Source organism: Acartia tonsa, chromosome 11 (assembly GCF_053477335.1).
Source record: "Acartia tonsa isolate MP-2025a chromosome 11, ASM5347733v1, whole genome shotgun sequence".
NCBI lineage: Eukaryota > Metazoa > Arthropoda > Copepoda > Calanoida > Acartiidae > Acartia > Acartia tonsa.
Window position 1 is genome coordinate 29,843,908 of NC_137270.1, and position 13,504 is coordinate 29,857,411.

The window sequence follows — 13,504 nt, forward strand, 5'->3', positions numbered from 1 at the left end:
TTATTATGAGGCTTTGATTGATTAGCCATAGTGTTAAGGGTTTGGACCTAAGTCGCCATAAGGTAGCCTGAGCCACTAAGGCCAACTCAAGCTCCACGTTCAAGCACATTATGAATTGACCCGCTATATCATTAGATCCCAGCTCATACCAATAACGAAATTAATTCGGAAGAAAATCACGAAATCTATACGTGTTTTTCAGCTGTCGTTGGGGGGCAACACATCGTAAAATTGACGACCTCTCCATTTGCCCCCCAAATATTTTTTTAGATTTATTTTGCTTGTTGGTTATACCTTATTCCTGATTAGATCCTCATTATTACCTCACCATCCCAGGGAGTAAGGGAGGGGACAATGGATCGAATATTCAATCTTTAGGAGTCTCAGACTTTGGGGACTGGCTTAAAGGGAATGTGCAAGAATTTAGCAGTTTCTGCCTAAGTTTGGGGACTTGCGCAAGAAATGCCGTTAATTGCTATGTTAGTTTTGAATATATATAGTTTTGCAGACAGAGAGTAGTTCAAATATAAATACACGGCCCCCCTCCCATACTATATTTCACTCCCTTCATCCCCACCTCCTTTTTAAAAGTAGACGAGAAAGGGAAATGGAGAAGGGAGGTGGGGCAAATAAACAGGATAAAAAGGGGCAGGAAGGCGTGCGGGTCATATACTTGCCCATCCAGCTACACGCCTGCCTGCCCCTTTTTTCCGTGTTCACATCACTTGCCCCCAAATCTCTTTTCTCTTTCCCTGTCATCTGAAGAGATCTAGGGAGATATTTCTAGTAATTAATTACAGAATGGTTATTAAGATATATAAGTTTTCCGGAATTTTAAAGTTAGGGGGAGATTTAATATCTGCATCAAATTTTGAGGATTTTTTATAAAATTCGTTTTTTCTATAATTCTTTATCTAAAAGCGGAAATGCAATTTAAGTTAATTAATTTTGGCATCTGTGATTGGTGGATTTAAAAAATCTGCGCTCTGATTGGATGGCGTACATTATTCAACCAATTAGAGCACAGGTAGTTTAAAATCCACCTATCCTATTGGTCAAAATTAATTAACTTAAAATGCATTTCCGCTTTTAGATAAAGAATTATACAAAACACGAATTTTATAAAAAATCCTTAAAATTTTATGCAGATTTCAAATCTCCCCCTAACATTAAAATTCCGGAAAACTTATATATCTTAATGGTTATGTCAGTCTGTAATACTGGTAATCTTATTTTCAAATGATTGCTTTTTTTCTTGGAACTTTTCTTAGTTTATGGTTTTCTAGATTTAATCAACAATCACTTTACAATTTCCACCATATTTTCGGGATTATTCTGGTTTTCATGGCCTTTCTTCAAAAACTCTTAAATTGAATTAATTGCCCATTGTCCCCTCCCTTACTCCCTGTCACCATCCCCAAATTGATTCATCATAATGAATGACGCTTTCCAAAGATGAGCTTGGAATTATTATGGTAATAGGTAATTGTATTATTTACGTGATTATTGAATAACCAAACATACTCACTAAGGGTAAACTTGCGTCATTATTATTGCGAATAACGAATTCGAGTCAGCATATTGAGATTTGAACTCGAAGCCTCACAATTATAGCCCTGTGTGCTACCACTGAGCCACGACTCCTTATTTTATGAGGCTTAACAGTATTTCTTCTCTTCTCCGCTTTATTAATCTTGGTGTCTTAGTTTTTATTTTTGAGGGGTGTTTTTATACGATTTCTTTTATCACAACACATTTTGTGAAATGATAACATCCAAAATAAGAAACGAAGCACATATTTCAGGCGTTTTTTTTTTTTAACAGAAAACAACAATTACTCTTTTAGGTCTTTAGTAGGATTACGTCTTATGTCCTTCAGGTCTTTTGTATTTAGGCCTTTTGTCGGATTAGGTCTTTTGTATTTATGCCTATTGTCAGAGTAGGTCTTTAAATTTTAGTTTTTAGCAACGCTAATGTTTAAGCAATACAATAGATATCTTCTAATACTAAACGTACTTATGACACTTAAACCTTATTGCACAAAGATGTAAAAATATTGGATGTAACCCAAGTTCTATTTAAATAATCAGATTCTTTGAGATTTTTCCAGAATCCTTTTAATCATTTCCAAAAATTCTTTAAAATTTTAGGTACAATGATTTTGAGAGTTGCGTTACTATACAAAAATCTATTGGTGAATTGGCCCCTAGCCTCAGGGGCCTCGATCCAAGAAGTGCTGAGATTTTCCCTCCGCATTTAATTTTGCGTAAAAAATATTTTAGGATGTTTTTTTTTCAGGGGACCTAAGTTTCTCAAAAAATTTAATTTTGTTTTAATAAATTGTTCAGGTTGGGTGTGTGTCCCATCTTCAAGAATATAGCCACCACAGGACCAGTAGGTATGAATCATCAGTTAGCGAGATTTTTATCTTTAGATAGACATTGTACTGCTTGGTATCATAGGTTGACGTCACCTCACGATACTTATTAGTGGTTTCTTGATGGTTTAAATTGTATTGATATGGGCTTTTACAGGAGGTAAAGCCTTTGATATTAAAAACTATATTTTATCTTATAAGTTTTGACATAATGTGTACTGTATAGTATTTGGTATTTTGTGTAATAGTGTACAGTTTTTTTTATATAACAGGATTTTTAAAAGTTCAAAGGCAAAAAATACCTACCTTACCAATTCTTAAAGTGGTATTGATATTTTAAGGTAGACAAATATTGTTGCAAGAAAGTTAAGAACACCCTCTTCTGTTTATTTTTGGTTACTTCACAAGAACACGTGACTTTCTAGTGAGGGCTGAAATGTTGAAAATCTCTAGGATAATCCAACGTTCATTCAAAATTGTTACAAAAGGGTGTTAATGTTTTGAATATATCGGTTTCTTCATAATTAATTGCTATACAAGCATAAATAGGTGTGTTAAAATTGTCCTGCAGAATTACAGCCTTGAATTGATGGTTGATTGATTACCCACGGCAGCTGAAAAGCACGTATAGGTTTCGTGATTCCCCCCCCCCCCAAAATCTATTTCGTTGTTGGTATAAGCTGTATAGAATCTAAAATTGAAAACAAGTCATTATCTTAGCATCCTTTGATATGAAGTAGTAGTATTTTTGTTTGTGAATTATGATCTGTTGGCCACTAAAGTTTTCTGATTTTAGAGAAGCTTCATATAAGTTTTGTGATAGTTTTATACATTTTTCCTTTTAAATTAAAGTCTAGACATTAGGATTAGGGTTGGGCCGGATATCCGGTGTGGCCGGATATCCGGCCATTTTCAATATCCGGCCGGATATTGAAACTATACGGCCAGATATCCGGCTATAACTTTTTTTATATTATACACCAAAAATCTCTGCTTTTAAAAATTTTAAATGGCTATAATTTTCTTATTATTGAAGCTAGAAGAACATTTTTTGAATATGTTTATCTTTATGTAAATTTTATATATGAAATCTCAAAAGTTTATTAATAAATTTTTTTTGCTACTTTAATATCTGGTAATTTAGCCGGTTATCCGGCCGGATATACGGTAATTTGGCCGGATAACCGGATATTTGCCGGATATCCGGCGTTGGCCGGATATCCGGACGGATACCGGATATCCAATGCCACTGGATCCAAGGGGTGCAGGCCTTATTATGAAATCTAGTAGCAAGTTTTTTTGTTGTTAATCTGTTTGGACCGCAGCGATAGTTTTAAACAATTTTCGGTGACATTGTATTGGGCTTTGCTTTTATGTATGCTGTTGTCATTAATTTAACAAAATAATCAAAACAAACATACTAAAATATTTCCTTAAATGTCAGTCTTTCTCATTTCTTAATATACTTACGTAAATATATCAATTGGAATTTAGATATATAATTACATAGGTTACCTCATTTCAGATAAACATTCTTAATAGGAAAGATATATACCTGTAGTAGGCAAACTTAGATATAGTTGGCTGCATTGTAAAAATACAGGATAATCCATCCTTTATCGGTACTTTCTTCTTAAATATACCTTCAACAATGAACAGGGGTGTCATATCTTTATCATCAACAATTGCGACATATCTTTTTGTAGAGAGTTTTTCCTACCCTCCAAACTCCCAAATTTGACCAGAGAAATGCTCCCCTGAAAAGTTTGTAAGTAAAAACCTTTTGAAAATGTTACTACACTTACATAATCAACAATAGGCATTAAATTACTCATTTTGTCGTTTATTGACTTTTTCAAAGTATTTGATACCCATGGATATTTACACATTAAATGGAGCAAAGGACTGTCCACACACAGTATTTTGTTTCTCAAGATTAGGAAATACTAAAAAATCAGAGAAAACTTAATTTATCTCATCTCCCCTAATGTTAGGACAGACATAAATACAAATTCACAATAACTTAAAAATTAAGTTTAAGATTAAACCTTTGTTTGCCTGTGGAATTTCTAATTCACCCTCTTATGAGAATATTTTGCAAATTTATTAAAAAGATTAATTTATCTAAAATTTTCTTAAGTGTAAAGAAAATTGGAACGTACACTCTTTTGAACCCTTTATGTAAAGTAAATCTTAAAACCTACGCTTTTGGGTCCATATTTCATAAATCTACATATAACATGTAAACTATCTATCTATTATTTTATAATCTGACTCTCTATATATCTTACATTTTATAAAATTAGTGTTATGTATTTAAAAATTCAAGCTACCCAGGACAGAATTTCATATTTAAGGAAGAATGTTAAAAATATAAAAAAAATATTATCAACTTTATTTTTATCTGAAATAATCCATATTTTTTTATCAGGGATCAGGAGCCGAGGAATATTTTGCTTGCGCCGGAGCCGTCATTTTCGTTAGATAACGGCTCTGGGTGAGCTAAAAAAATTTATTAATTACAATTTGGCAACTCTGTTGTGTCGTTTGCAAACGCCCCTTTTAAGTTTTTCAAGTCCATTTTTCCCAAAAATTGAACTTTTAAAACCTTCAAAAGTCAAAAATAGACTTAGAAAAAAATGTTTGTTGAGTTTTTCTTGATTTTTTGTCGGAGCCGGAGCCGTTATTTTCAGAGGCGGATCCGGAGCCGCACCAAAAATCAAATGGATCCGCATCCCTGTTTTTTCTATCTATGTAATTGATTCTAGTTTAAACTAAATCGTTTATTTTATTGACGTAAAATCTCTTCTTTAAAGATCAATCAATAATAAATGTAAAGCCATTATTTTTTTTCTGCTCTAATTACTGGGATGCAATGCTCGTATCAAGTGATTAAATTCTATAATTCGAAATGTCCGTATGTCAGCTACGTTTTAGCATATAATTTTCTTGGCCCGTCAGTCTGTCAGTAATGCTCTACTAGTCGTTTAATTTTTGTATGAAAAATTTTATTAACTCTGCTTCCATTAAAGGTAGGTAGCTGAAATTTAATGTGAAGATTTTCCTGATCAAAGAGCATCCACTCTATAAATCACTTGGTCCGTTAGTCTGTTTGTTATGATGCAAAAGAGGGCATCAAATTTCTATTAGGATTATGTGTTTTTATCTTGTGTTATTTAGAAGACTTTTCATTAGATAAATCGTCATATTTAGTTTTCTATAACTTTCTGTATAAATGTTTTTGCAAACTATTTTTATTTTTAACAAGAAATTTGTTACAAATCTCTTCTACTAGAGAATAGATATTCTTAACTAACAACAATTGTTAAACAAGCAAACATTAACAAATATAGAGCTACATCCGCATAATTTTCATGAAATAAAATATGACTTTTAAGATTGGATGTTGTTATTAAAATGCTTTACAAAATGAAATTATTATAAAATATACACTCCGTCAAATTTGGTGCTATCATAGCAATGATCATGTCCAAAATTGAAGTACGAACTTTCTGGTAATCCTTACAGTATTGCTTTCAATATTATACCTTACTGTTAAAAACTCCTTTCATCTATATGAAATCCTTTGTATGTGACTATGATGAGGGTTTATTCCATATTTTGGTGGGTAGTTATGCTTAGCTTCCCTGAAATGCACAAATGTTACATCCATTTTACAGATATTTGGACAGAAGAGCTGACACTCAACTACAAATTTGATGGTTAATTAAAGGCTGTTCATTATTTATTATAACATAACATCTTCGAAGCATTAAGTTTTTTATCCTTGTTAATTTTCTAATAATAAAAATATAGAGTTTCAACTATTTATTTGTTAAAAATCAACATAGAAAACATCATTATATTGTACCTTCAGAAATTTAAACAAATTCATAAATTATTTCAAATTATTCTTTGATTAATTTTACATAGAATCTTTCAAAAAAATTTGTTATTATATCTTATTTGGCTCTGAGCAAAGATTAGTTTTTTTTTGTATCGTTTATTGTTATGAAAATGTGTATTAAAAGTATATTCTTATTTTTGCAAAAAAAAGTTTAATGTTTATTTTCTTGATTAATTTTAAGATCTATTACTTTAATAATAATAAAACATATTTATTTATAATCTAAGCTTTTTTGATATAACATTTATACATTTATTTTTATTACAGTGTGTTAAGCAAAATGGTTTGTTTAAGAAAATATTTTCTGAGAGTAAACTGTTTTTCTCACCCTGCCGATCTTGACATATTTCATAATCAGTTGTTCCAATAATGACTAGTTTATTACTAATTAACTAATTACTATTAACTAATTCTATAAGTAAAAAATTTATTTTAAGTAAATTTAATTTTTAAATCAATTTTGAAGAAATCATTTGTCTAACACAATGTAATTGTAAAAATTACCTTTATAGATTAATATATTTAAATTTTTTAATTTTATGATTATTTAAAAACTTAATGAATATAATTCTTTTCCCCAAAATCTTGAACAACTTTATGGCTTATTTTATATTAATCTATAAAAGCAACTTTAATAAAAATTCTAAATTTTTTTTTACATTATATAAATTATCACAGCTCTTTATATCACAGGTTTACAGGGGACTTGAAATTAAATAAACTTCTTAAAAGAGTAATTTGATTTTTCCATTTTTATAATATACTAAGTTTATTCGTAACAAAAAATGAAATAAAATCAAAATATTTAGGGTAAGGCGAAGTCGGTAATTTTTGACACACTTTCATTAAATGACATTTTTGTCCGTGTTTTAATCGACTGACAGAAAAAACATAAAATCAAATTTGTTCCTTATTAAATTGCCCATAAAAGAGTATAAAAATTTTGTGAGGTGAAAAAAAATTATTTTCGATTTTTTTGGGGTCGGATGAAGAATAAGTTGTACAAAAACTGGTTAGAGCTAGAGCTTAGACGTCTTTAGAGGACTTAATAAGCATCTAATGGGCTGTCCATTTCCGTTGAAAACTTTAAAAAAAGCTTGTATAGTTTTTTTCACAAATCGACTTTTTCTGAAGTCTGTTTTTGCTTTTTAAATCTTATACAAATTCTATACAAAAATACTTGAAACAAAGTCCAATTTCTCGTACTTCGGAAAAATTATTTATTTCGTTAGATTAAAAATTGACCTATAATCATAAAAATTGTTGTGCATGCTCATTATTACATTTTGCAACTTTTACCTTTTAGGCATGCTGTAATAAAATCAATACGTCATCGATTTTTTGAAGCTTGAAAATTCTATACCGACTTCGCCTCGAGGCGGGACGAAGTCTGTGCCGTTTTTGATGACAAACTTCCCAAAGTCCTGGGATAACGTCCTTTTAGGACCTGTTAGACTTTTCCGAGATCTTGCTAATGGTCTTGGTCCCATTGAAAAATAATAATTTTTACCCCCATTTTTTTTTCAAAAACACCGAATAAACACCCGAGTTCGCCATGCCTTACCCTATGCATTTTGAAAAAAAAAGAATTTTAAAAATTAATAAGTAGAAGAAGCTACTTTTTACTTAGCTAAACTCTTGTTAAACTAATCTTATTGTCATTCCCTTTAAATTTTAGTATTAAACATTTTGCCAAAGTCAAAGTCCCCCAAATACACACTTAAATCAAAAATAATTCTAGTAAATGTAAGTGTGATTTTTGTGGTAAATTATTACTTTTATGTTAAAAACTAAACATTATTTCTCAAATCTAATAAACAACAATTTTCAGTTTTTAAATAAGTTTTAATAATTAGTAACTTTAATTTATATATTAAAACATTGAACTGTATCACTAATTCTCTACACATTGACATCAGTCCTAGCTTGGACCACTTTTATTACTGTTTTAATTATTGCATTTTTAGGTCATTCAATTTAGAGGATTTTTTTTCAATTCTGAATTTGAGGAGTTCAGAGGTTGCGGAGTTTTGTTTATTCAAACTTCTGATTCACTGTCGGGCAAAACATCAGCTGCGAAAGTTATACTTCTTGGCGACCTAAAAAAAAATAATAAATTATAAAGATATATATGTCTTCTGTAGATATAGTAACGACACTAAGGTTAAACAGGGAACATCGAGGAAAGGTTTCATTTTGTACCTTTAATGGAATGCATACAAGATAAGTAAAATATAAATGGCCACAGAATGGTCCACGTTTAAGAATTTTATCATTGATTAATGTTCTTAAAATCCATTGTCACTATGCAGTTTCATATCAATTAATCAATTTTATACAGCAAAGATTTTCTACATTTAGAGAGTGTTAGCAAGTTTTATGTCGTAAAACCTACCAATTTAATAAATTACATTATGATTTTAAGACTTCAAAAGATTCTTTAAAATTAAAAGAGCTGTTACGTTATAATTGTTCATGTTTTGTCTTCACTTTTTTTACCTTCACTTTTCTGGATATTGTCATCTTTGTTATAACACAAATATACTTATTTATCTTAGATTTTCTATAAAGTTATAGATTGTTTATTTGTGTGTGTGTGTGTATGGGTAAAAGATCTGTAAATGAAGTGTGTATGTGTGAGTGAAGGAAGAATCGCAAAGGAAACATGGGAAATGAAATCAAATTGTTGAAGAGAGAGAAAGAGAAAGGTTAATGTTTGAATTAGGGATATCCTACAGCTTTATAATTTAAAACAAAGTCTTTTTACATCACATAAATATTTAGATAATTTCTTTGCTTATCTATTAGCTTCTCCTATATCTATCTGAATACTACCAGCCCCAGGTGACAGAAACCTTCTTCAACTACTAGCAAACAACTTTTTGTACTTTTGTGGAGACTCAGCTGTGTTTATATATACTACATTATTAGCCTATTATAATTTTAATAACCCAATTCAAAATCGGGACAGGAAGTTAGGAACCCCGCTTTGAAGGGAGAGAAACAAACAGCTCATTCCATCTCTATTCATTTACTTTAATATGAATTTTTCTAACAGACAATATTAAGAACCAATAACAGGGAAACCCTTTGGAAAATAAATAAATAGGAAAATGTGCCCTAAAATTGACAGTTGCTAATACCTGCTGTAAATTTAGGATTTAAACAAACATTTAAATTCCATATTTGATCCCATTCTTAAAATGGGGAAGTGAAGATTTTAGAAAAGATTTGATATAAAAAAGGGAAGGTATGTATGAAATCTCTACAAGGCTTAAAATAGCAAAGATTTTACTTACAAAACAGTGAAAATTGTTATTAAGGCAAATAGTTAAAAATTTTCATAAATGTTTTGTTAGGGTTTATAATCATTTTTTACTACTAGTATAGAAAATACAGAGCGTTGTGCTATGTTCTAACAAAAATATTTGAATTATTGAAGTTTAACCAAATTGTGTATGTAGTAGAGAAAGGAAGTGCTGAAATTGCAACCTTAAACTTTAGCTGTCAAGCAAATGTGCTTGCTGTACTAGCTTTAGGTTGACATGTCTTTATCTAAATAAGAGACCAAAAATAAGTTGCTATTATTAGACTTATGTACTTATGATTTTATTACAAGGGTAAAGTTAAAGGTTTGGAGATATTTCTGTCTTAAAAATTAATGTGAAGTTTAAGTAATCACTACATTTTTTATTTAATTATATATTCAGATATAATTGTTGTGATTTTATTTTATGACAACATTTGAAATTACAATTAGCTTTTCTGGGCAAATATAGGCATTTCAGTATTTCCCAGATATCTTGAAATTTATCAAATATCAAGCTTATAAATTATACGCATGTCAACCATGTTTGCACCTTATGAAGGTGAAAGCCCAGTGTCTCCTCAGCACAAATTATGTATTCAATTTAGTTGCACATATTATAATCAAACTACAAGAGCACATAGTGTTTAGATACCTACATAAGTTTCACAACCCATCAAGGTTAAACACAAAGTTGTATGTATGGTATACAACTATGGAAGGGAACACAAATTGCTTTTGTTTTGGGAGTTTCATATTGAAAATTTAATATATGGAATATCAAGGGTCAACTATGGAATTTGGAAATTAAACGTACAATTGATAAATTCTTGATAAACTAAAATTCTAAAAAAATGCCCAAGTACTTTAATACTGCACTGCACATACAAGGCAGAGTTTTAAACTTTTGAAAAACATTGCTAATCTATTGAATTTACCTGATAATGAAAAATTAGTTATTATTATATATGTGAGGTTGGATTTTCTTTTTAATCACAGAAATCAGGCATCTGATTCAATTTTTTATTTTACAGCTTGGGTCTTTTCCCTCTTACCCTCCTTTTCTCCATAAAAAAAACTAATAAGAAAATGACTAGGTACTGTTTATTGTTTAAAATGTTAAAAATTTGTATTCCTGATTAGGTTAATAGGGTTAATTTTAATAAAATTGGTTTTCACTCTACACAAGAGTTTTTCTGACTTTACCAACTTTATAATGCTATTTTAATCATTAGCTTTCCATTTCACACATGAGCTTTGTAGATACCCAACTGAAGAATAATATTGCAATGCAATGGCCAACATTATAAGGTGTGTGTGTGCATGTAAGTGTGTAATTGTATGCATGGGCGTGAATTTGTGTGTATGTGTTGTGTGTGGGCGTGGATTTGTGTTTGTGTGTGTAATGTATGGTGCGCAGAAATTAGCATTTACATAGAAACTTCCTTAATGATTTCCAAACAAACAGTGAAATTCTAGGTTTAATATTTTAATATCTAGTCATTCTATGCAGTTTGAAAAAGTCAGCAACAAATTGCATATTATTGATAAATAGATAATCAAATCAAAATGCCTTAAATTCTTTCAATAAACAATATTGAATTTTCAATCTTGAAACTTTAGAGATGATCATTAGTCAAATGAATGTTTTAGAAGTATTAAAAATAATTAATGGTACAACATGTATTGTATACGCCAGTGGCGGTCCTTTATTTTTTGGTATTTCTTATCTTGGGGCGATTTCTCTCCGCCGAAATTGTTCATAACCTTCCCAGGACCATATAGAGTACCATATCAGTCCAACGGTTAAAAATATTCTTCGGTACACATAGTTCCTCTTACTTTTATATAAGAATACATTATGAGTTATATGATCAAAGGATATTGAAGATCCATTTTTTGTATAATTTTTGTATACTTTCATTTCCGCATATAATCATATTATACCAATTTTCAAATCAAAAAAAGAAGGTAAATGATAGTGAGAATGAAGGATATGTTGGGACAGTTTTTGTTGTTGTAAATACAAGAGCGCATAATTATGATATAATATGATACTTATGCGGAATTGAATGCTGGCCAAAAATTATATCCAAAATTTCACCCAACTCTGAGTTTAGTTCCTATAAGGTGTCATTATTAAACAAATAATGGAACATCATTTCAGTTTATATATGGTGAATAAAATCAGTTTTTAAATACTTTCTAATTTCTTGTTGAGTTCTTAGAACTGATGATTTAAATCAGTTTTGTTATTACCGAGGTGCCGAAGGCCCGGACTACAAAACTGATATTAATTTTATGAATTTTATTTTAATGTTTGTGAAAAATTGTCTGCAATTCGATGCAATACATAATTTTTCAGTATGGCTGAGAACATGTTCTAATCCAACGGATATTAATCGGATCCAAAGCCATACTGGAAATATAATTATAGTAACATATGAGATAATTATAAATGGTTGGAAATTAGTCAAACTGTGGACACGCCCAGCCCATAGTTCCTGGGATCTCTTATTGTTTCCAATAGTCACAAATTTGCATTAGAATACGGAATTGCAAATTTCAAGCAAGCTACCCTACAGCTTTAAATAAACCAAATATTTAACCCACTCATAGATTCTAAAATTTTAGTATCATAAACAGATAAAAAATAAGTTTTTCCAATTTATAAGTCATACAAACATAAATAACTTCCTATTACTTTCATTTAGACAAACGTACACCAAACTACTTCATAGAAATCATAAAAATTGTTTTCTATTATTTTGACTAAAAATATTTAACATCTGCAAAAGTTTAAGATATTTGCTCAAAGAAGGAAAAATCAGGATACCTTGCCGTTTTAATTAATAATATGTTAGTTTAATGGGAGGAGTTAAAAAAGACCCACTTCAATTTTGATTGTATAATGTGTAAATTTGAAACACACATTATTGCATATATACAACAGTGCTAATGTATACCATTACTAACATTACCTATTCAGTTTGAGAAAGGGATAAACTATGTACTTTTAGTATAAAATAAGTTTAATTCAACAACTTATATAAAAACTATTGTTTATATTATTAGATAGAGAAATGACAATTCTTATTACTAAATTATTCTTACATTAAAAATAGAATATTCTATAAATACCTGTTGATAGTATTGGCAGGATGATAGTAGTCAGGTTCCTGGAGTCCCAGGGTTCGAGTCCCACGTCTCATGGAATTGGAGTAGGAAGACGAAATTATACCTGGCCCTAGGTCCGGACCGTATTCTGAACCTAAAACACATTTCAATTTTTATTTATTTTAAAAAATAAATGTAACAATTTTATTATAATTTTTAAATTGTTAATCTAAAAATTGTATTTAAAAGACAAACCTAGTCCAAAATGATGTATAGATGTTGGACTAGCTGCAGTAGAAAGTTGGCCCCTGCTGATACCTTGTGACCCATGATGTTGACCACGTCCACCCATGGTGCCACTGTGATGAACAATTGGGTTGGTGTTGGAGGGTGTGGTCCTGTGATCCCCTGGTCTTCGCCGTTCTAGAGTTGTCGACTTGTACCTAAAATAATTGTTTATCAGTTAAAATTTATGCAAAGAAACAATTCTTCTCAATTAAAATTATAAAAATGACTAATAACTAACTATTAAACAATTTGTATTATTCTTACTTCTTGAACAGAAAGGGAAATGAATTGAACAATTGAAAAATTATTGATATATCCATCTTTATCCAAATACAAGAAAATCTTTGTTCAATAAATATAGAACATATAACAGCGCTAGAGCTCTACAATACCATTCAGTTATCAAACCTTGAGCTACAAAACTGTATTGACAACTCATTTCAAATGTCTAACCTAATATAAATCAAGGAGCGAGTGTGTGCAGTGAGAAGGCAAGAGAGAAAGAGAA

The 13,504-nt window shown here is 30.2% G+C and overlaps 1 protein-coding gene across 1 annotated transcript in view; it reads right to left on the reverse strand.

The window, feature by feature from the left end:
* Nucleotides 1-6,190: 6,190 nt before the first annotated feature.
* Nucleotides 6,191-13,504, reverse strand: part of LOC145331793 (neural cell adhesion molecule 1-like) — a 200,062-nt gene continuing 192,748 nt past the window's right edge. The window contains exons 29-31 of the mRNA XM_080176634.1: nucleotides 12,964-13,151; nucleotides 12,733-12,862; nucleotides 6,191-8,383 (exon numbers count right to left, since the gene is read on the reverse strand). Of these exons, the coding sequence (XP_080032760.1) occupies nucleotides 8,323-8,383; nucleotides 12,733-12,862; nucleotides 12,964-13,151 (379 nt within the window). The 3' untranslated portion in view covers nucleotides 6,191-8,322. The remainder of the gene's footprint in view (nucleotides 8,384-12,732; nucleotides 12,863-12,963; nucleotides 13,152-13,504) is intronic.